The sequence below is a fragment of the Grampus griseus genome (assembly GCF_964374135.1).
Source record: "Grampus griseus genome assembly, chromosome: 11".
Taxonomy (NCBI): domain Eukaryota; kingdom Metazoa; phylum Chordata; class Mammalia; order Artiodactyla; family Delphinidae; genus Grampus; species Grampus griseus.
Window position 1 is genome coordinate 24186949 of NC_139005.1, and position 21556 is coordinate 24208504.

Sequence of the window (21556 nt, forward strand, 5' to 3'; positions counted from 1 at the left end):
CAAATGCTAGAGAGTAAAGGAAAAACAAGCATCTCTCAAGCACATACCATATGCCAGACATTTGACTGAGACTGTCCCACTGACATTTCATGATAATATTACAATGTAGGTAATTATCCCCAGTTTATAGATGAGGAAATTGAAGCTCAGAGGGCTTAAGACACTTATCTAAGTTGATCCAACTAGTGAGAAACAAGGGTTTCAAACTGAGGTCTGATTCACCCCAACGCCTGTCCTTTCCCCACAGTCCATGTGGCTTTGGGATCCCAAGGCAAGGTCAACTGTGTGCGTGGGGGGGCTGATTTCAGCCCTTTGCTGCCTCTTAGTTTTGTAGCAGAAACCCACAGAGCAGATAAGACCCAGCAATTTGGAGGTTACCGAGTAAGGCACTGCTGAGCTAGACCAGAAATCTCACCCCTGAGTCCCTTTGCCAAATAAACGCCGACACGAGTATTCTACAATCTGCAGGGATGCAGCAGCATATGCTGCATGGAACGTGTGTTCTTTGTCAATTATTCTGTTTCAATAAATGGTTGCAGGTGGCCCACCTACTCACTCTGACAACCAGCCTCTGGAAGAGCGGACATGTCCATGTCCACAGCCACAACAGGGGAAGACATAATTTATTTGATCTTAGTTACTGAACTGTAAGTCAAAATTATATTTAAGAAGACTTGAGGGGGGATAATGATTATTTTTGACATAAGAAATCAAATACTGTGATGAAATCACCCTCTTATTAAGGAAAATAACAGAACATTCATATTCTAGTGACCACAGTGGCGTAATGAATAAGCTGAGTGGACAAAAGCCTTCTAAGTTTTAAATCTACACATGCTCTGGAGCTTATTGCTCTAACATCCATTTTTAACATTCAACTGTTTATGTCTAAATCTTGCAGGAATGTAATACTGTGATAACCACTTACTTGTTCCTTTTTTTTTAACCTTTAAAAAACTTTAAATTTATTTTTTAATTGAAGTATAGTTGCTGGTCAGTATTATATAAGTTACAGGTATACAGTATAGTGATTCATAATTTTGAAAGGTTACACTCCATTTAGTTATAAAATATTGACTATATTCCCTGTGTTGTACAGTATATCCTTGTAGTTTATTTTATACATAAAAGTTTGTACTTCTTAGCCCCCTACCTCTCGATAGCCCCTCCCTCTTCCCCCTCCCCACTGGTAACCACTAGTATGTTATATTTTTGGATTCCACATATAAGAGAAATCATACAATATTTGTCTTTCTCTGATAACCACTTACTTTTGTAGCATCTGTGATATTCATATTTATATCAGGTATTCACTCAGGAGGGTGGATTTGGAAAATCAAAACAGTAGTGTAGCCCTAAGAGCTATGTGTTCATTTGTGTTGAGACCAAAGCTATCTGGGTGGACTCAGGAGAAAGGAGGAGCTGAGGGGAGGCATCAGAACCCCCATTAGATACCTCTGCCTTCAGGGGAGGCCCTGTCCAGAGAAGAATCAGTAGTACACTGGACAGGGGTCCTGTGTCAGCAGAAGTTCAGTCTTGTGCCCAGAGCCTGTCCAGAGCAGAGAGGGGAAAAGGCCACCACCTAGCAGTCCAGGTCTTCCATCATACTCCCCGCTTCCAGCTCTGGCTAGTGAAACAAAGATGACACAGGTAATGCAGCCGAATCCCTGGTTAAAAACTATAACTTGGGACTTCCCTGGTGGTGCAGTGGTTAAGACTGCCCTCCAGTGCAGGGGGTGTGGGTTTGATCCCTGGTCGGGGAGCTAAGATCCCACATGCCTCGTGGCCAAAATACCAAAACATAAAACAGAAGCAGTATTGTAACAAATTCAATAAAGACTTTAAAAGTGGTCCACATCAAAAAAAATCTTAAAAAAAAAAGAACTATACCTTAATAAAGTGACCTTAGGTGGGAGGGAGGCTGCTGCAATTAACCAATTTTTTCCCTCTGTAAGAATTCAATTAAGAACCAGGATGGATTTAAACATGCAAGTGAAGTCATGTGTGAATTTAGCTTTGATGATGAGGAAACAAGAGGCAGAGGATAAATTAGATGCATTTTCATAAATAGTTTTGTTCCCGTGAAAATATACACACTTGGCAGAAGTGGTCTTCTACCTATGACTACCGCTTAAATATTTCTAAGATGTCCCTTTGCCAAAACCTTCCAAAGCAGGATGCTATAGACTTATTTTCTGTTAAGAAAGAGACAAGATTTTTACTTTTTCACACCATGAGTCACACTCACTCAGAAGTATGGTTCATCTACCCACTTGGGATTGTCACACAGAGGACAGTCCCTTCCCTCTGTAATCTAAAATGAATAAGGAGAAGGAACCACAAAAATCCCACACAGTTTCACACAGTAAAGATGAAAATATTTTAGAGCAGCATTTCTTAAAGACTATAATTCATCCTACTTTATCAAACAAATTACAGAGAGATGTTTGGCTTACTTCAAGGTTACAAGATACGAAAGTAATAATAAATTTAGTAAGCTTCTCTCTTAACAGCTAAAAACAGGGATTTTTACTTGTCCAATTGAGCTTCTGAAGTAACTGCTATGAATAATGGATTTGATTCCTGTTTTCCATCAATGTGCTCATCCAAAATTAAAATATCTTCTGTAATCAAAATAGGTTGGATCTCATTGGATAAGACCCACTTTCCTGCTTCTGAAACATATGGTGATAAAAGCCTAGTGGATCATGTTTTTTTTTTTTTTTTTTTTTTTATTGCGGTACGCGGGCCTCTCACTGTTGTGGCCTCTCCCTTTGCGGAGCACAGGCTCTGGACGCGCAGGCTCAGCGGCCATGGCTTACGGGCCCAGCCGCTCCGCGGCATGTGGGATCTTCCCGGACCGGGGCACGAACCCATGTCCCCTGCATCGGCAGGCAGACTCTCAACCACTGCGCCACCAGGGAAGCCCGGATCATCTTTTTTTATCAAAGTTGTTAAAAGCTCTTTTCTACAAGTAACTGACATGATTAAGTAATGCTCTTCCCTTCCCTTTAACTGTGCATCTCCCCTTCCCTTTAACTGAACAGCCTAACTACCACAGCCTAAAAGGGCAAATTTAATGGACTAATGAATGTAACAAAGGATGGAGACAAAGGCTCTAAGTTTTAAAATAGTATCAAATACTTGTAATTTTCCAAATTCAGACATTCCAACACCTATTATCATTTTTTCATCAGGCCTGCTTTCCACCAAACAGCAACAGCATAAATCTCTAACATGTAGCTAAGAGAGAAGCAGCATAATATGATCTATGTAAGGCTTGACATAAAAGCAAGAATTTGACCATGTATCACTAATTGAGAGTCATTTTTCCCTTGGGACATTCTTACAAGGTAAAAGAAAAAAATCTTCTAGACAGAAAAACAAAGGGTGAAAGTGTTTCTCCAACAAGCCTTGGCATTGACTTATTCCCCAAGCAAAGACACTGTCCGAGTGAGCACCCAAATCTGTAACAGGCAGAAAACTAGAATTTTCAGTTCAGTTCACTGGCCAAAGTCACCCACATCAAAGGGGATTATGGTGCCTTGGAATGGAGACAGTTTTCAAGGCAATGCCAGGGAGGCTGATGTTAATAAATGTTCTTCCCAGTTAATCACTTTTTAATACCAAATGCCAGGGGGCTGGGTTACAAACTGACTAGGCCAATTTGGCCATCGAAAGTTGCCGTCCTTCTGTAAATACTGCTGGCCTCTGGCAATCAGAGCCAGAGAGGACACAAAAATGAAAGCAGGCTTTACATGAAATTCTGCCAAAAGTACAACCATTTATTATCAAACAGTCACACACTAGCTTATCATGAAGCTCCAGGAAGTCTTTTCTCTGTCCTCCAGCCTTCCTACAAGAAGTTTCCATGAAAGGACCTATGTTCTGTGGGAAGGACAGCTCGCTTTCCACTCAGGTAAGGCATAGAGGTACTCTGTCAAGCACCTTCTTTTTAAATCAACAGTGAAGCAAATAAAGATACAATTTTTAGCTCTCTCCAGTTACAGGGAGCACTACATGTGCAGAGATACATGCCATGTCACTTTGGTTTCACTTGGAAAACTGTCACTTCATATAGGGATGAATCAGTTACTCAAGGTAATACTCACTTCCCCAACCTATGGCATTTGATGGATGGCCATGCAGTATCCTCATCCCATCATGAACCTTAGCAGTCACAGTCATTGCATCAAATACCCACATCCAAATTTCTAATTACAGCCTCAATCTGATGAAAACCAAGGCTCCAGGAATCTGGTCCAAGGCTGTACCTCTCACTTTTTCAGGTGGTATTGCTATAGGGATAATAATATGAAAATTATTTTGTTGATGCTGTGGTGGTGGCTATTGTTTTTGAAGGTACATATATGGCAGCAAGGAAGTGTTTAAACACTGCTCAAGAATGGACTCTCAAAATTCACTTAGCCACCAGCCCTGATATCTCCAAGTCAATACTTCCCAAAACATGCTATCATAACACTGATCCTGCAAGAAGGCCCTAAAAAAGTTTCCAAATTCAAATAAATTTGAGAAATGCCACTTACTATATACCCCATTTAAAAACTCAATAGCTAGGACATGGAAACAACCTAAATGTCCAAAGATAGATGAATGGATAAAGAAGATGTGGTACATATATACAATGGAATATTACTCAGTCATAAAAAGGAATGAAATCGGTCATTTGTAGAGATGTGGATGGATCTAGAGACTGTCATACAGAGTGAAATAAGCCAGAAAGACAAAAACAAATACTATGTATTAACTCATATATGTGGAATCTGGAAAAATGGTACAGATGAATCTATTTGCAGGACAGGAATAGAGATGCAGACGTAGAGAACGGACATGTGGACATGGTGGGGAAGGGGAGGGTGGGACAAATTGTGAGGTTAGGTTTGACATAAATACACTCCCATGAGTAAAATAGCTAGCTAGTGGGAACCTGCTGTGTAGCACAGGGAGCTCAGCTCGGTGTTCTGTGATGACCTAGATGGGTGGGATGGGGGTGGAGTGGGAGGGAGGTCCAAGAGGGAGGGGATATAGGTATACATATAGCTGATTCACTTCATTATACAGCAGAAACTAACACAACACTGTAAAGCAATTTTACTCCAATAATAATAATAAAAAAAAAAACTCAAAAGGCTGCTTAGAGCACAGTAAAGGTTTTGTGAAGTCCCTCAGTAAAGAAAAATATATTTAACTTCTCTAAACCTAGTGCTTCTGAAATGCAGGATCTTTATTTAGAGTAACCTTACTTAATGACGTATATGATGCTAGAACCTATTTTGAGAAATGCTGGTATAAACTGCTCAAGCAGAATGAAGTTAAAAAGAAAAGTGTCCATCTTAGGAGCTTCTATAACCTGTCCCCCAAATCATCTCACTGTCTGCCAAATATTCCCTACATCTCTTTCATAGCCTTCATGCTACAGTTGAAATACATTTTCTGTCGCTCATCCTTCGTAGATGTAGAATAGATGATTTCCATGTAAAAAATCACTATACATTTAGAGAACTTTATCAAGCCATCCATCAGCATAGTCTTGGCTCCCGCCAGGACAAGTCCTAAGAGCAGGAAAGTTTCTTGGCAGGTGAGAGGCATATCCGTGTTTAGAAGGATCATTCTCTCAGAGCTGGGGGGATGGACTGAAAGTGGAGAAAACCAAGCTCTTCAAGGTAGCTACTGGGTTTACTTCTATTTTTATTCTCCATACTCAGCATATATATATATATATATATATATATTTTTTTTTTTTTTTTGCTGTATGCGGGCCTCTCACTGTTGTGGCCTCTCCTGTTGCAGAGCACAGGCTCCAGACGTGCAGGCCCAGAGGCCATGGCCCACGGGCCCAGCCACCCCGTGGCATCTGGGATCTTCCCAGACCGGGGCACGAACCCGTGTCCCCTGCATCGGCAGGCGGACTCTCAACCACTGCGCCACCAGGGAAACCCTCAGCATATTTTTTGGAACAAATGAATGATCGATAAATTAAATATCAAATACGTTATCATTTCCTGTAGGCTTTTCCTTTCTAAATGCACCTTCCTGCCCTTACAAATTTATTCTGCTTGTCTCTAAATACCTTGTCAGCTTTTAAGACCAGTTTCTATTTCCAACACACAGCTATAAATGTGGCTGCTGGCTGCAACTGGTCATGCTACTCAGATTCCTGGCCTCTGCCTATGAGACACACAAAGTACAGGAGCATCAAGGATACTACAGGACACTCCCCCTAACATTTTGCTTCCTCAAAGTATTCTTGGTAACTTTTCCAACCTTAGCAATGAGGCCCTTGGTAAAACACTGTCACTGATTGCTCATTCATTCAACAAATATGTATTATTGCCTTCTCTTTTTAGTCTTTTTGGGCATTGTGCTTACAGGCAATCACTTAAAGCATATAGCAATCAATAACTTCCATCTTCTCTGTATTTTCCGGACACTATTCTAGGCTCTTTGGCATACATCAGTTAGCAAAACAGACACACACACACAAAACGTTGCCTTTCCAGAGAGGGAAAAAAAAGATAGTCTGGTGAGGGGTATCTGCAATATAAGGTGGGTGGACAAGAAGAGGGTTGCAATTCTAAACATGGTGGACAGAGTACGCCTCATTGAGAAGGTGGCAATTAAGCAAAGACTTGCAAGAGATGAAGGAGTCAGCCACAGTATTCGTTTCATAGGAAGAAATGAATTCAAGAAGAAACCAGAAAAATAATGGGGACAGAGCATGTCAAACCTTTTCAGCCATTATAGAAGTTATGACTTTTACTTGTGAGAAATAAGGAGCCACTGAAAAATTTTAAGTACGAGAAAGACAGGATCTGATTTACATTTTTAAGAATCATGGTAGTCACTGTACTGAGAATATTCTTGACCACTGGCACTAGGGTAGAAGCAGGCCAACTAGTTGGAGGCTATGGCAATAATCTAGGTGAGAGAGAATGGCTTGGACCAGGGTGATAGCAGTGAAGGCACTGAGAAGTGGTCAGATTCTAGACATATTTTGAAACAAAAGTTGACAGGATTTATTGATGGGTTGAATGTAATATTAATGAGCAAGACAGAGAGGCAACAAGAAAACCCCAAGAATTTTGGCTTGGGCAACTAGTAGGATGCACAAAGGTGGGAAATCATGGTCAGGGAAACAATGAACGGGTAAGTTCAGGAGTTAAATTTCAGAATGTTGACTTGAAACACCATGTGTTTCAAGTGCATTTATACAGCACTTGCCTTCCTGAACAACCCCATGTACCATATATATTATTTTATTTATTCTGATTGTATTTTAGGTGAGAAAAAAGTTTGAAGACCCTATTGTCAACATTTTGATGTGTAATAATGTAAATATAGAAACGTTAACGCTTGTATGACAAACTCGTTTTCTTTCTAATACTCCATGCTGCCTCTTTAGGCAAAGCATGTGTAAAAGTAAGGCATTTTAGTTTAGTTTTGTTTTCTTTTTTAATGAGGGGATTGATTCTCCCCATGTTGCATTTATCACTCCTTTATAGGCTCCTTGAGCTTTGTACTTAGAGTGAACCACCTAGAGAATCTGGCAATCAATCACTTCAGTCTCCTTTGTATTTTCCAATACAATAAGCATTTCCATTGGGTTTTCTGTTTAGAGGAACTTGTTTTAGCTGCTTTTAGTCTTGGGCATCCTAATTACGTATTTCATGGTTTTCTTCAAACAATATGGAAAGGGTGTGCTCCTTTAAATAGAAATGTCACATTCTCAATGGAAATAATGACAGAATGCCTTCAGGAGTTACAAAAATGTCTTTTTAAGAGTTTAAAACAATCAGAAGCATTGCAAGGCTAAGTGGTAATGAGTTGCTTTTATGAGTGTATAAATCATTAAGTTAAAAGAAATAGTAAAATGTGTTAAAAATTAAGCTTATCACTCAAAAGGTGACAATTATTCTGAGTAAAAGCAAATAATAATACAGACTATAAAATCTTGCTGAGAATCATAAAGCATACAATCAAGAAAAATAAATAAAGCTGTTACTGATGTCTGAAAATTCCTTTTTTCCATTATGCAACTATCTAAAATTCTTCCATTAATAAATTCAGTTAGTCTTCCAGCTAAGGTATAAACATCAGAGGGGTAGGTAAGTCATTTTCTTATTAAAGAGTGTGACTTGTGAAAATGTAATTGCCGTGTGAAGGCAAGGAATAAAACAAATTATTTAAGGATGTGAAAAAACTCCTGCCAGGCCCAGATCAAAAGCCAAGCAGAGCAGTGCAACCGAACCGTGTACTACACCAAACATGAGAAGGATCTGCATTAGGTTCAGATGCAGCACAAGGAAAAATGACTTCCCAGGTGACATATTAGTAATAGACAACAAAGAATGCCTTGGGAAGACTGCACAAGGGCCTCTGATTTTCAGGTAGCCACTGAATAAAAAGATGCATCTCCAATGGCTATTTTGTTCCAATACCCAGCACTGAGTGGAATGGAGAAATCTGGTAATGACAGTAACAGGTTTTAAGAACAACAATAAAAGAAAACAAATCTTTTCTTGTATCTTGCTTATTCTGGTAAACTTTCAAATACCCTTAAAAACATCTATCATATTTCTATAGTTTGGAGGTTTAGGTGATAACTCCAATGTTCATTTGTACAGAAGTCAGTGATATTTGTCACTATTCTCTTTCTCTTGATAAACATTCATTTTTTGAACTAGATAGAGTAGTTTTATGTTAGGATTCTGCCCTTATATGATATTTGAACACATCTACTTCCAAATTCCAAAATACGCTTAAACATTAAACACCTGCAAGTATGTTACTACTCTTAGCTCTTAGGTCAAGAATTTAAACCTCTGTTACCTAGGATGGAGGAATAAAGGGAGGTGGGAGGGCAGGATCAATCTTCAGCAGTGTTATAAATATTTTTTGATGATCTAAAGCATGACTGTAAATTGAAATATACAGAATCAAAAAAAAAAAAAAAAAAAAGCACTCGGGCTTCCCTGGTGGCGCAGTGGTTGAGAGTCCGCCTGCCGATGCAGGGGACGCGGGTTCGTGCCCCAGTCCAGGAAGATCCACATGCCGCGGAGCGGCTGGGCCCGTGAGCCATGGCCGCTGAGCCTGTGCATCCGGAGCCTGTGCTCCGCAACGGGAGAGGCCACAACAGTGAGAGTACCACATACCGCAAAAAAAAAAAGTCAACTGGGTTACGTTTTTTCAAGACTGGTTATTCCTACAAAATGGAAACAAGAGGCCTTATCGCGCTCCTGACTTTGAGCTGTGACGATTTCTCGATGATGGTGATGGTGACAAGGACTACAAAAACAGCTGTCAGGTACTCAGTGTTTCCCACATGCCAGCCACTGTGCTGAGTGTCCAGTGTGGTTTGCCATGGTTCAACCTCACAATAACTACGGTGCAAGAACAGGGCTGAACAAGGTGAGCTCACACGGGTCAGGGGCACAGCCTGGCCTGACTCAGGTCCGTGGTAATCACTCCACTCTGCAGCCTCCCCTCGTCCCAGCCTCAGGACTCTGGATCTGGAACTTGGGGCAGTACTCCTCCGCACCTGGGCTGCCTCTTACATGGAGGGGCCTGGCTCCCACCTGAAGTTGGTGGTCATGCATTTAAAGTAGACTACCAAATGAAATTAGAGTGACAGAACATAAGCCACAATTTGTATCATGTATGGCAAAGCAGTGATGTAAAAGTATGTGGGAAGAGGCAGTAGCAATGGATCTTTAAATGTGTTCCATTTTAAAATAAGGTGCAAATTCAACTTCTCCATTTTCCAATATCACATCTGATGAAGTGGTAAGCTCACTTTCCAACTTTCATCAGAAAAATGACGTAAACAGAAATCTCAGCTTTAGCGCATGGCCAAAATTGACTACAGGTACTGCCTTGGAAAACTGTGACCCGGTAGTAGGACATTATCACCACAGGTAAAAGTGGCAGGTGGAGAAGCCAGTTGAGGGCAGTAAGAAGAGCCTGGATCAACTAGGCTGGCCAAATTTGAGACAGAGAGACATCCCAGACAATGGTTCCTCCCAAAGCACTGGTGGTCACAGACAGATGGACCATGGCAAGACATCACAGGGCCTCTTCTATCAGTGATTGCAGGGGTTCCAAAGCAGGACAAACAGGATGGGTTGTAAATGAGCTGGAAAGATTGGACCTGTAATAGTATGAGGAGAATTCTCATGAATTGAGGACAAAGGATGGAGAACGTGAAGCTTCCAGAGAATGGAAACTGAAAAGAAAAATGTAGCCCAGAAGAAAAGAAAAAAAACCCCATTAATATTGGCACAAAGCCATTAACCATTAAATGCAATCTTCATTCCTCAAGTTCAATTTTATCTTACCATTTGGTATACTACAACACGATGCTTATTTTACCGGGTTTCATAATGTCTATTCTGGAATTTAAAAGAGTTATTCCACAGTGATCTATGTGACACAATAATACCATAACGTACTATTTGGATAAGCTAAATACAAAGTAATTTCCAGAAATCTGAAAGCGTGTTCAGTTCAACCGTATGAATTTATGGTAGTACAATGTTCTACAGCAGGGGTCAGCTAATTTATGCGACACTGGTGGAGTTGAATAGTTGTGACAGACTGTATGACAAAACCTCAAATATTTTCTGTCTGGTTCTTTGCCAAAAGAAAGAGAAAAGTTTGCCATCTCCTGGTCTGCCCTATTGTATTATGCTTATTCTCATAAGCTCCTTCTGTGCCAAGTGCTTTTGGGAATGAGGTAAGAATGTCAATGAGAAAATAATCACTTTCCGATCTCTCCCCCTGTTGAGTTGTGTGGGCGTTTTAATGAAAGAGAGATCTAAGGCTGACAGTCTCCATTTGTCCATCTGTCTGCTCTTTCACTGGGTGTGTTGCTGGAGGCTGTGATACACACTAGCATGGAGGCTAATCGAGAGCAAGGCTGGGAACAGGCATGAAGGGAGATCTCAGAGAAGAACACAGCCACCTCCCGAAGGAGAAGATTCAGCCTCTCCATTTCCACCAAGTTGTCACTGGTGGTCACCTCCACTGGTCAGGCTGCACATTCATCCCTATGCAGACCTGAGAATTTGACTTGTTTTCCAGGGCCCAGAGACGTAGCCGATGATTGGTGCTGGTTTCAAGGGAATGATGTAGAAGACTATGAATGGAAAATCTGGGGCAAAGCTGTGACCTCTACTGAAAAGGAAAACAAAAAAACCAAACAAAACCAACCCTTAAAGCCTCATACCTGGGGGAGTGGACCTCCACTGCTTAATGTCTGTTCTCAAAAGACATCTCATTGTTGAGGTTATTATTGGGAAAGCTGGGTATCGTTAACTTTCCTCTTTTTTCCTCATGTTTTACTTTTTTACAAGCATGCCCCGTATTATAAAAGATATAAAAAAATATCTTAACATCTCAAGATACCTTGTGAGAATGTAATAAAGAATCAATAACAAATAAATTACTCTTAAATATAACTTAGTGGTGCTTCCTCTGTAACACAGGAGATCGCATTAAAGGACATGGGAAAAGGGCAAGTATAAAGAGTAGGACCAACGGTATTAACTCCTGTAAACAATCCAAATTAATCCAAACTTTCCTGACATGCCTGACATATGTCACTATTTTATTGCAAGTCAACAGTCTGATGATGCACAGTCTGTAAGAAAAACCCAAGTACATTTTCGGCCTATTGTTCTCTTGGTCTATAAATATTCACTATTCATAGAAGAGAATGGAATAACCAGCCTCCATGGCTTAAGTGCTCTTTATCTCTACTGTACATACATTCCAACAGAGAGATTATCCTCATCACAATGAGTGAGAGCAAATTAGTTCACTTTAAAATTCATTGTTAAAAAAAATTCAATCCAATAATGAGTTTCTAGATTGTTCTCTACATTATGTAATATAAGCTCAAATGTATTCCTCGTCAATAAAGGGTGTGAAGAGAAGGAGGTGATGGAGAGGCACAGAATAAGACAAATTTCACATTTAAATTCTCAAAGATGCAAGTGAGCTCTTTTATGATAAATAAACTACTCCCTGAGGTCTTAAATTTCTTATGCCATGAAAATAGGACAAATTAGAAACACTCTTTAAATTAATTCTGTGATTATTTCTAGAGAAAGAAAACCCTCAGATTCTGAGCCCTAGTTCTTCCACTCAACCCTGGACAAAAGCTTGTCAAAATTCAGACATCTGCTCTCTGAGCTGCTTACCTAGAGGGACACTCTAACTGGCTGTGGAAGTGGCCTAGAAGGGTCTGGTTTATAATGGTGTGTAACTTAACTTACTTGTATAAAAGAGAGAATTTGTTTTTATTTTCAATAAGTGTAAAAATGTACAAGGACCAATGTTCAAAGCAGGCCTGCAGAGGGTGGGTCTCGGGGTGTGGTTGGGAATTGGGAAATAACTGCTGTTTTATTTCTTACATGTGGTAGTTTGTTGCTTTGTAAAGTCAAAATATTTTCCAGAAAAATTCAATTAAGTATAAATACAATTGTATCAGAGTAGATTATATCCCCCTCCTCCAGTGCCCTGGTTGATAACAAGGTAGGATGAAAGAAGTGAGTTTGGTAAATTGGAGGAGAAACAAAGATTGTAAACATACATATTGCCCCAAAGCTGGTTAATATTAGCAAAAGAAAGATTTGTATGTCTTATAGATGCCTTATGGACCCCAAGGCTGCCCTTTTCCTTCAACCCTCACCTCTTATCTTCCACAAACACATATACAGAAACATCTAGATTCTTTACAAAGGACCTGAATTCTTTCCCCATCTCATTCCCCTCCATGGCCAGACCTTATCAACAAGAAAATCAGACAAAACCATCCAACAGTTAACAGAGTCAGAGACCCTGTGGAAAAAGCATGGCAGGTAAAAAGAAAGTAGGCAGAGGCTTAAAAGACCTAGGCTTGATCCTGTGCACACACGCGTGCACGAACACACACACACACACACACACACACACACACACACACACATACTCCATCATCTCCTGGACATCATTTCACCTGGCTCTACCCTTGACCCCTCTGCTGCAGCTGTGTCAGCTTCCCTGCTGTTCTGTGAACACTCCACTACTTTCCTGCCTCAGGGTCTTGGCACTTGCTTTCCTTCTACTTGAAATACCCCTCCCCCAACAGCCAAATGGCTCATTCCTTCACTTCCTTTATATCTCTGCTCAATGCCATAATATCTGTGAGGCCAGCCCTGACCTCCTCCCAGCCCTTATCAACACCTGGCATGTAACAACAAATTTTAAGTGTTTAACTGTAAGCTCCATGTAGGCAAGACCTTCATTTTGTTCCCTGCTGTAATCCTGGCCACAAGTAGACAATCAACATTAAGAGAATTAAAGAGGAAGAAGTAGTGAGGCTAAAAAGAACATACTCTCCCCTGACCATAAGCCCAGGTGGCCTTTGTATGATTGAGAATCCATCAAAGGTGAAATAAAAGAAATATTTTCCGTGATTCCCTGGACTCAATGTTTATGCTTGTTTATCCAATCATTTTTTCCCCTGGTAATGTATCATACGGACTCACTATCTCAAAATTGAAGGAAATAGCCAGGGATTATAAAGTAATTTCAATTCAACACATTGATGCAGTACACACATCATTTAGAAATATTCTAGGTGGACAGAGCTGTGTTTATTTTGCTGACATTATTGTAAACATTTCATCCACTGTTCGTTTTTAGCACGGAAAAATGTCTGCAAAGCAAGACCTCTATTTTCATAAAATCTTAATTCTACTGTGTATTGTCTTGGAGTCAGAGCCCTTAGGATCCTGTCCTTAGTAACTAATCACCACATAGAATAACCAAGATTATCTCCGCTTCAAGAGCTTACGAATTAGCAGGAGAATCTGATTTTTAAGACCTTCCAATGTGTAAGTAGAAAGGGCAAGTAGCCTCCAAGAATTGCCAGAGGCTTTAGTTAATGTTTGCGAAGAATTTTCAAGATGAAAGCCACCACAGAAGAGCTAAATCTTACTATCACCACAGCTGGAATGCTTTGCCAACGTTTTTCCTGATGCAGTAAAGTGATTTTGGAACAAATTCCATGAAAGAAAAGGATTAACAGCCTTCCAACAAGGAAGTTTCCATTCATTCATCATGTTACCACAGACACTCTGGGGATGGCCAAGGTTCGCCAATGTGCAGGGGTTTACTGCCAGCATGAAGGTCCAACTTTAACATAACCTGACCAAGGTGACAGCCTATGGGGACTCACCACTCCCTTTAGTTAGCTGGGAGAGTGTCAAGAAAACCCCTTCCTGACATACCAGTCCAGCACTCTACCACATTTGCTCTTGCAGATCAATACCAGTATAGCAGGCACGTCAAACCACACTGAAAGGCTAATAAAACAAACCTCATATTGACTCCCAAACATTTCACACCAGTATTGAGCACAGTCTTTTTTAGGCTTTAAATACAGTTCACTTAAGCAAAAGGTTCTGCATACCAAAACTGAAAAAGAGTTTCTAACTTTTTATGATCTTATTCATTTAGATAATGTATATTGAGTGGCAAACAATAAAATTTAGCTAATAAATATTGGATGTGACAAACTCTTGGTGTTAGAAATATGGCATTGAACAAAACAGAAAATAATCTCTGTCCTCGTGGGGTTTATGCTCTAGTTGGAGGAAATAGACATTACGTAAAGTAACAAAATTATATAGCATCTTAGAAACTGGAAGTATAGTGAAGAAAAAGTTAAGTGAAAGGGAGGTAAGATGTGGAGCAGAGGGTATGTGATTGCATTTTAAATAGGGTAGTTATGGTAGCCCTTACCGAGAAGATGAAATCTGTGCTCATATAAAAATTAAGTCAAAATGGATCAATAACCTAAACATCAGAGCTAAAACTGTAAAACTCTTAGAAGAAAACTGAGTGGGAAATCTTTATGACCTCGATTGTGACGATGGAGTCTTAGATTTGACACCAAAAGCAATGAATAACAAAAGAAAACAATAAATTAGACTTCATTGAAAACTTTTTTGCATTAAAAGACATTATCAAGAATGTGAAATTACAATTTAAAGAATGGGAGAAAATATTTCCAAATCATCTATCTGTTGGAAATTTAATATCCTGAACTCTTACAATTCAACAACAAAAAGACAACCCAATTAAAAAAAATGACCAGAGGGGCTTCCCTCGTGGCGCAGTGGTTAAGAATCTGCCTGCCAATGCAGGGGACACGGGTTTGAGCCCTGATCCGGGAAGATCCCACATGCCATGGAGCATCTAAGCCCACGAACCACACTACTGAGCCAATGTGCCACAACCACTGAAGCCCGTGCGCCTAGAGGCTGTGCTCCGCAACAAGAGAAGCCCCCGCAGTGAGAAGCCTGCGTACCGCAACGAAGAGTAGCCCCCACTTGCCACAGCTAGAGGAAGCCCACGTGCAGCAACAAAGACCCAATGCAGCCAAAAATAAATAAATTTATAAAAACAAACAAATAAAAAAACACCTTGTTAAAATGACCAAAGGACCCGAATAGACATTTCTCCAAAGAAAATACACAGATGGCCAAAAGGCACATGAAAAGATGTTCATCACTGATCATTAAGGAAATGCACATCAAAACCACAGTGAGATACCTCTTCATGCCCACCAGAACAGCTTTAAATAAAATAATACAAAATAACAAACATTGGCAAAGATGTAGAGAAATAGGAACCCCTGTACTTTCCTGGTGGAAAAATAAAAGGGTGCATCCACTATGAAAAACAGTTCCTCAAAAAGTTAAACAGAATTACCATATGACCCAGCAATTTCACTCCTAAATATACACCTAAGAGAAATGAAAAAGTATGTCCAACACAGAAACTTGTACACCAATGTGTATAGTAGCATTATTCGTACTAGCCAAAAGGTGGAAACAGCCGTAATGTCTATCAACAGATGAATGCATAAACCAACTGTGGTATATATCCAATGAAATATTATTCAGTCAAAAAAGGAACAGAGTATTGATATACAGTACAACTTTGGATGAACTTCAAAAATACTATGCAGGGCTTCCCTGGTGGCGCAGTGGTTGAGAGTCCGCCTGTGGATGCAGGGCACACGGGTTCGTGCCCCGGTCCGGGAAGATCCCACATGCCGCAGAGCGGCTGGGCCTGTGAGCCATGGCCGTTGAGCCTGCGCGTCCGGAGCCTGTGCTCCGCAACGGGAGCGGCCACAGCAGTGAGAGGCCCGCGTACCGCAAAAAAAAAAATACTATGCAAAGTAAAAGAAGTCAGACACAAAAGGTCACATATTGTATTACTGTAATTATTGTATAATTTATTTTATATCCAGAATAGGCAAATCCACAAAGACAGAAAGCAGATCAGAGGTTACCAGGGGATGGGGTAGGGAGAGTTGGGAGTCATTACTTAATGGGTATGGGGTGTTTTTAATGAAATTATGAAAGAGCTCTGAAATAGAACAGGTAAGTAAACAACATTGTGAACACACTAGTGCCACTAAATTGTACACTTTGGAATGCTTAATTGTATGTTATGCAAATTTCACCTCAAATAAAAAAACAAAAATATTTTTCATCAGATTTTCAGGATCACATATTGTGTTTTATATTCTACTTTAAGTTCTGTATTCATTCTAGCCTTTAATCTATTTGTAACATTTTAATCTTTTTTTAAAACACACCTTTGTTGAGATACCATCCACATACAATAGAATTCACCCATTTTATGTGTATATTCTGATGAGTTTTGGTAAATGTAATATAATCCAGCAACTAAAACCACAATCAAATTTTAGACAACATTTCACATCCCCAAAAGTTCCTTCAAGTCTTTTTTACAGTCAATTCCCAACCCCAGGTTTTCTGTCATTAAAATTCTGCCTTTTCTAGCCATATAAAATTCTAGAAAAGGCAGAATTATAATGACAGACATTTCATATGAATGGAATTATGCAGTATTTGATCTTAAATGCCTGGTTTCTTTCACTTGGTAAGTATTTGAGGTTCATTTTTGTTGTTTTATGTGTCAGTAAATTATTTGTTCCTTTACATTTTTCAATAATTTACCACATTAAGTGTATCCATTCCCAAGGTGAGGTCACTAGACGATCTTTATTTTTCAACTAGTATAAATAAAGCTGCTATGAATATTTACTTGTAAGACTCTTGTATGGACATAAGTTTCCATCTCTCTTCAGTAGATACTGAGAAGCAGAATTGCTTATTTTTATGTTTAACTTCTTACAAAACTGCTGAATTTTTCCAAAGTGGCTGACCCATTTTTCATTCTCATCAGTCATGTACGAGGCTTCCAGTTGCTCCACATTCTTAGCCAACACTTACTATTGTGAACCTTTTTAATCACAGTCATTCTACAGAGTGTATAGTGGTTCTTTTTTGTGGTTTTGAGTTTCCCTAATGACTAATGATGCCGAGCAACTTTTCATGTACTTATTACCCTTTGTATATCTTCTTTTGTAAAGTGTCTATTTGAATCTTTTGTCCATTTTTAATGAGTTGCCTTCTAATTATTGAATTTTAAGAGCTCTTTAAATATCCGAGATACAAGTCCTTTGTAGCTATATGTTTTGCAAATATTTTCTCCCAATTTGTAGCTTGCCATTTGATTTAATTAACGTTATCTTTTGAGGAACAGAGTTTTTAATCCTGATGATGTCCAGTTTATCAACATTTTCTTTTATAATTTGCACCGTATGTATCCTAAGAAATCTTTGCTTAACACAAGTTCACAAAGATTTTCTATTTCCTTTTAGAATTTTTGGTGTTATTTAACTCTTTTGTTTAGGACTATGATCCACTTAGAGATACTTTCTAAGGGTATAGTATGAGTTAAGGGTTAATGTTCTCATTTTTCCCTTACAGATAATTCGTTATTTCAGTATCTTATATTTCCCCATTGAATTACATTGGTAACTTTGTTAAAAATCAGTTAAGCTTGTAAATGTGAGTTTATCTTTGGAATGTGAATTCTATTCCATTTTCTACTGACTATTTTTTCCTGACTTTGGGTCACCTATTTCTTTACATGTCCAGTAATCTAATTAAAAACCCGGCATTGTGTGTCATACACCATAGTGACTCTCTATTCTAATGTTTTTTTTTTTTCTTTTGCGGTATGCGGGCCTCTCAATGCTGTGGCCTCTCCTGTTGCAGAGCACAGACTTTGGACGCACAGGCTCAGCGGCCACGGCTCACGGGCCCAGCCACTCTGTGGCATGTGGGATCTTCCCGGACCGGGGCAGGAACCCGCATCCCCTGCATCGGCAGGCAGACTCTCAACCACTGCGCCACCAGGGAAGCCCTCTCTATTCTATTTTGTTCTTCTGAAATTTGATGGTTTCCTGTTTTAATATATGATAAACTTGCCTGGATTCAAACTGAAAAATCTCTTTTTATGTAGAGAGCTGAAATTTTTGCTCAATGGGATTTTATTTGTTTCTTTCTTTCTTTTGCCTGGATCTCTGGGGAATCTCTCTTGTTCTTGCATAGCTTTGTGATCAGCCAATGATTTCAACAGAGGTTATATACAGACAACTAAAGCCAGTGAAGCTTCCACCCTCTGCCGCCCAACCTGCACTTGTGTTGAAGAATTCATTCAAATTTGCAGCAAATAAGTAAGTCTCCCCAGGCTTTCAGTTTTGCTCGCGCTTTCTAGGATGTCCCACGTGCACATGTTGTTTTCTCATTCATCCGTGAATGCACGGAGAGTGTTATCTCAGCCCTTCTACAGCTCTCTTGCTTCCAAAATCTACCCCTTAAATTGCTGGCTGCTCTGCTACTCTCCCAAACCAAATCAGCCACCTCCAGCCAGTAAATCTGTGAGGTTTTTTTGTTTGTTTGTTTGTTTGTTTGTTTGTTTTGTGGTATGCGGGCCTCTCACTGTTGTGGCCTCTCCCGTTGCGGAGCACAGGTGCCGGACGGGCAGGCTCAACGGCCATGGCTCACGGGCCCAGCCGCTCCATGGCATGTGGGATCTTCCCGGACCGGGGCACGAACCCGTGTCCACTGCATCGGCAGACGGACTCTCAACCACTGCGCCACCAGGGAAGCCCAACCTGTGAGTTTTTAACACTAGATCTGGGAGGATGGGAATATTCTCAGGCAAGAAGCATCTTATACAAGGCAGTAGCAGTTTTTAATAAGTAAATATTTTCAAGTTCTTTGCTGTCTTTGATCATTTTTGAAATGGTTACATTTAGTAATTTTTTCCACGTTCCAATAATTTTCCAAGTTCCCAATATTAAAACTTTTAATAAAGTTTTGTACTATTATCTTTTTTTTTGAAGTGAGAATCACCCAGCCAACTCAGGCAGGCATTTATTAGTGTAAGCAGAATCTTAACCATATTTAAGCACTTATGAACATGTTATCATTATCTCATTTATCATTACATGAAATCAAACGAATTAGGTCAAAAATGAGTCAAACACTGCAAGAAAAAAGTTTCTCATTTGCAAACATTGTAACCTTGGTCTCTTAACCCCGATAAGATCTTTAAAATATATATAACCTTTCTGGAAAAATTTTAAATACACGAAGTTTTTTAGATGAATGAGTAAATTCAACTTAGACCCACACCCCCTTGCAAAAAAAAAAAGTTACTGAGTATAGAGTATCTCTCTTGAAACGCAGAATTCATTTGAATCTTAAGAAAATTACCTTGACGGCTGCTAAACAATGAAGGCTCAGTAAGGCCATCACAACTGCCAGAAGGATGGTGGCTAAGTTCCGCGTGTCCCATATGGTCTCTACCAGAGGAATACTGCCCACCTGCCAGTCATAGCACAGGGTAACAGGTGCAAGCAGAAGCCACACGTTGAAGGCCAAGAGGTAGGAATAGGTAAGGAATCTACAAAGAGAAGAAGAGTCACTGAAACATAACTCGAGATCCATGACATTTTGCAAACATTCATTCACCATGTTTCTATTAAATAGCACTTCTATACTATCAATGTTATAGAAAAGACAAGGTAAGATGGAAAGTCATTCATTCATTTAGTCATTAAGTTGATCATTTTGGAATCTATTTAATAGCTGCTAGTCACTGTGGTAAGTGCTGGCCTTTCAATGATGAATAAGACACAGTTTCCATGACCTATATTTAAAAATTATCATAAATAAATACATAACAACTGAGAAAAATGGTATAAATGAAAGCATATGACATGAAATGCTGCCCTATTGGGTACTATTCCCTGGGTAAGAGACATTTGACCTGTCCCTTTTTAATAGTGCCCCAAATCCCGCAGGAGATATGAAAATATTAACCATTTTATAATAGATTGATCCATTTGGAACTATTTCAAAAAAATAAAAATATCTGTGGTAAGGAGATAAAGTCTCTTACAAATTGAGAGGCTAGGCTTTAAGAGGAGGGAAGTTAACAGCTGTCCTTGATAATAAGAATAGCCAGGTGGACCTAGGGAAGGAAATTTATGAATGGGGATGTTACTCCTGTTTCCTGGCTGTGTCTAGGCACTAAAGCATTCTAACTGACCCCCTTCCTTTCAGTGTAGAAGAAACTAAATTTACTTAAATTTGTTCAGTAAACACAAATTCTTTAACTTGTGTTCTAGACCCTTGAAAACTGCAGAACTTTCAGCATATAACAAACTCCACCCAAGCCTCTGCACTAGGGGATGACCAAACTCTAGTATGGCTTTTAGCAGCATAAGGCCATGTTCCTGGGATGACCCCAGCCCCTCCACTAAACTGCCTGCCTGAGAAAGATCATCATTGCCAGGAGAATTTACCTTTTTCTAGTTAATCCCTGACAAAAAGGCCCCTGACCTCCCTTTCTTAGAGCACTTACTACAAAGGACTTACAGTTGGGAACATGTACCTCTTACAACTCAGAACTGTCTTTCTCAAGGACCTGAGAGTCATTCCTTTAAAATGTAATCATCAGAGGAAGGGGCCTGTCTCTCAGACTGTGGGAGGACAGAATCCTAACTCTGATAACTGCCAGCCAGCAGACATAGCCTAAATGCACTTAGACGATCAATCCTTTGTAATTTCTTACTTCTCTGACTCTGCCGAGCCCCTTTTGCCGCCCCTCCCATTCTCTCTTTAAAATACCCAGTCAACCCTGTGCAAATCAGAATGGAGCTCAGCTCTTCCCTGAACTGTCAGTAGTTACTGAATAAAGTGTGTTCTTATTGCTCTAACTAATGTCCAGCTGTGTTTATCTTTGACACTCTACGTGGGACTAAACCAGAGAAATAGATAAATCCCTTGCCCTCAAGGAATGTAAAATCCAATAGTGAAAATAAGATACGCAGAATTAAAGAGGCAGAAGGAGATGAGTGCCATGAGGGCTCAGAATGTGAAGAGAAGAGCTCCCTCATCGCCAGATCCTGTTGGAGGAAACCTTGGATGCGCAAAGAAGTTGGATCAGATAATTTCTAGGCTACTTTCCAATGTTAAGAGTCAATTCACCCTGAATTCCTCTCAGTAAGTAGCTCTGGTTTAGAACACCCCTCCTAGCCCTTTCCAATCTATCTCCTTCCCTTTCCTCCTCTTCCTCCAAGGTTGGCCATGGA

The 21556-nt window shown here is 39.8% G+C and overlaps 1 protein-coding gene across 2 annotated transcripts in view; it reads right to left on the reverse strand.

Moving 5' to 3' along the window:
* Positions 1-21556, reverse strand: part of TMTC1 (transmembrane O-mannosyltransferase targeting cadherins 1) — a gene marked incomplete at its 5' end in the record, with an annotated part of 260055 nt that overhangs the window by 98139 nt on the left and 140360 nt on the right. For both annotated transcript variants that reach the window (XM_082666290.1, XM_082666289.1), the window contains one exon: positions 19674-19863. In XM_082666290.1, the coding sequence (XP_082522416.1) occupies positions 19674-19863 (190 nt within the window). The remainder of the gene's footprint in view (positions 1-19673; positions 19864-21556) is intronic.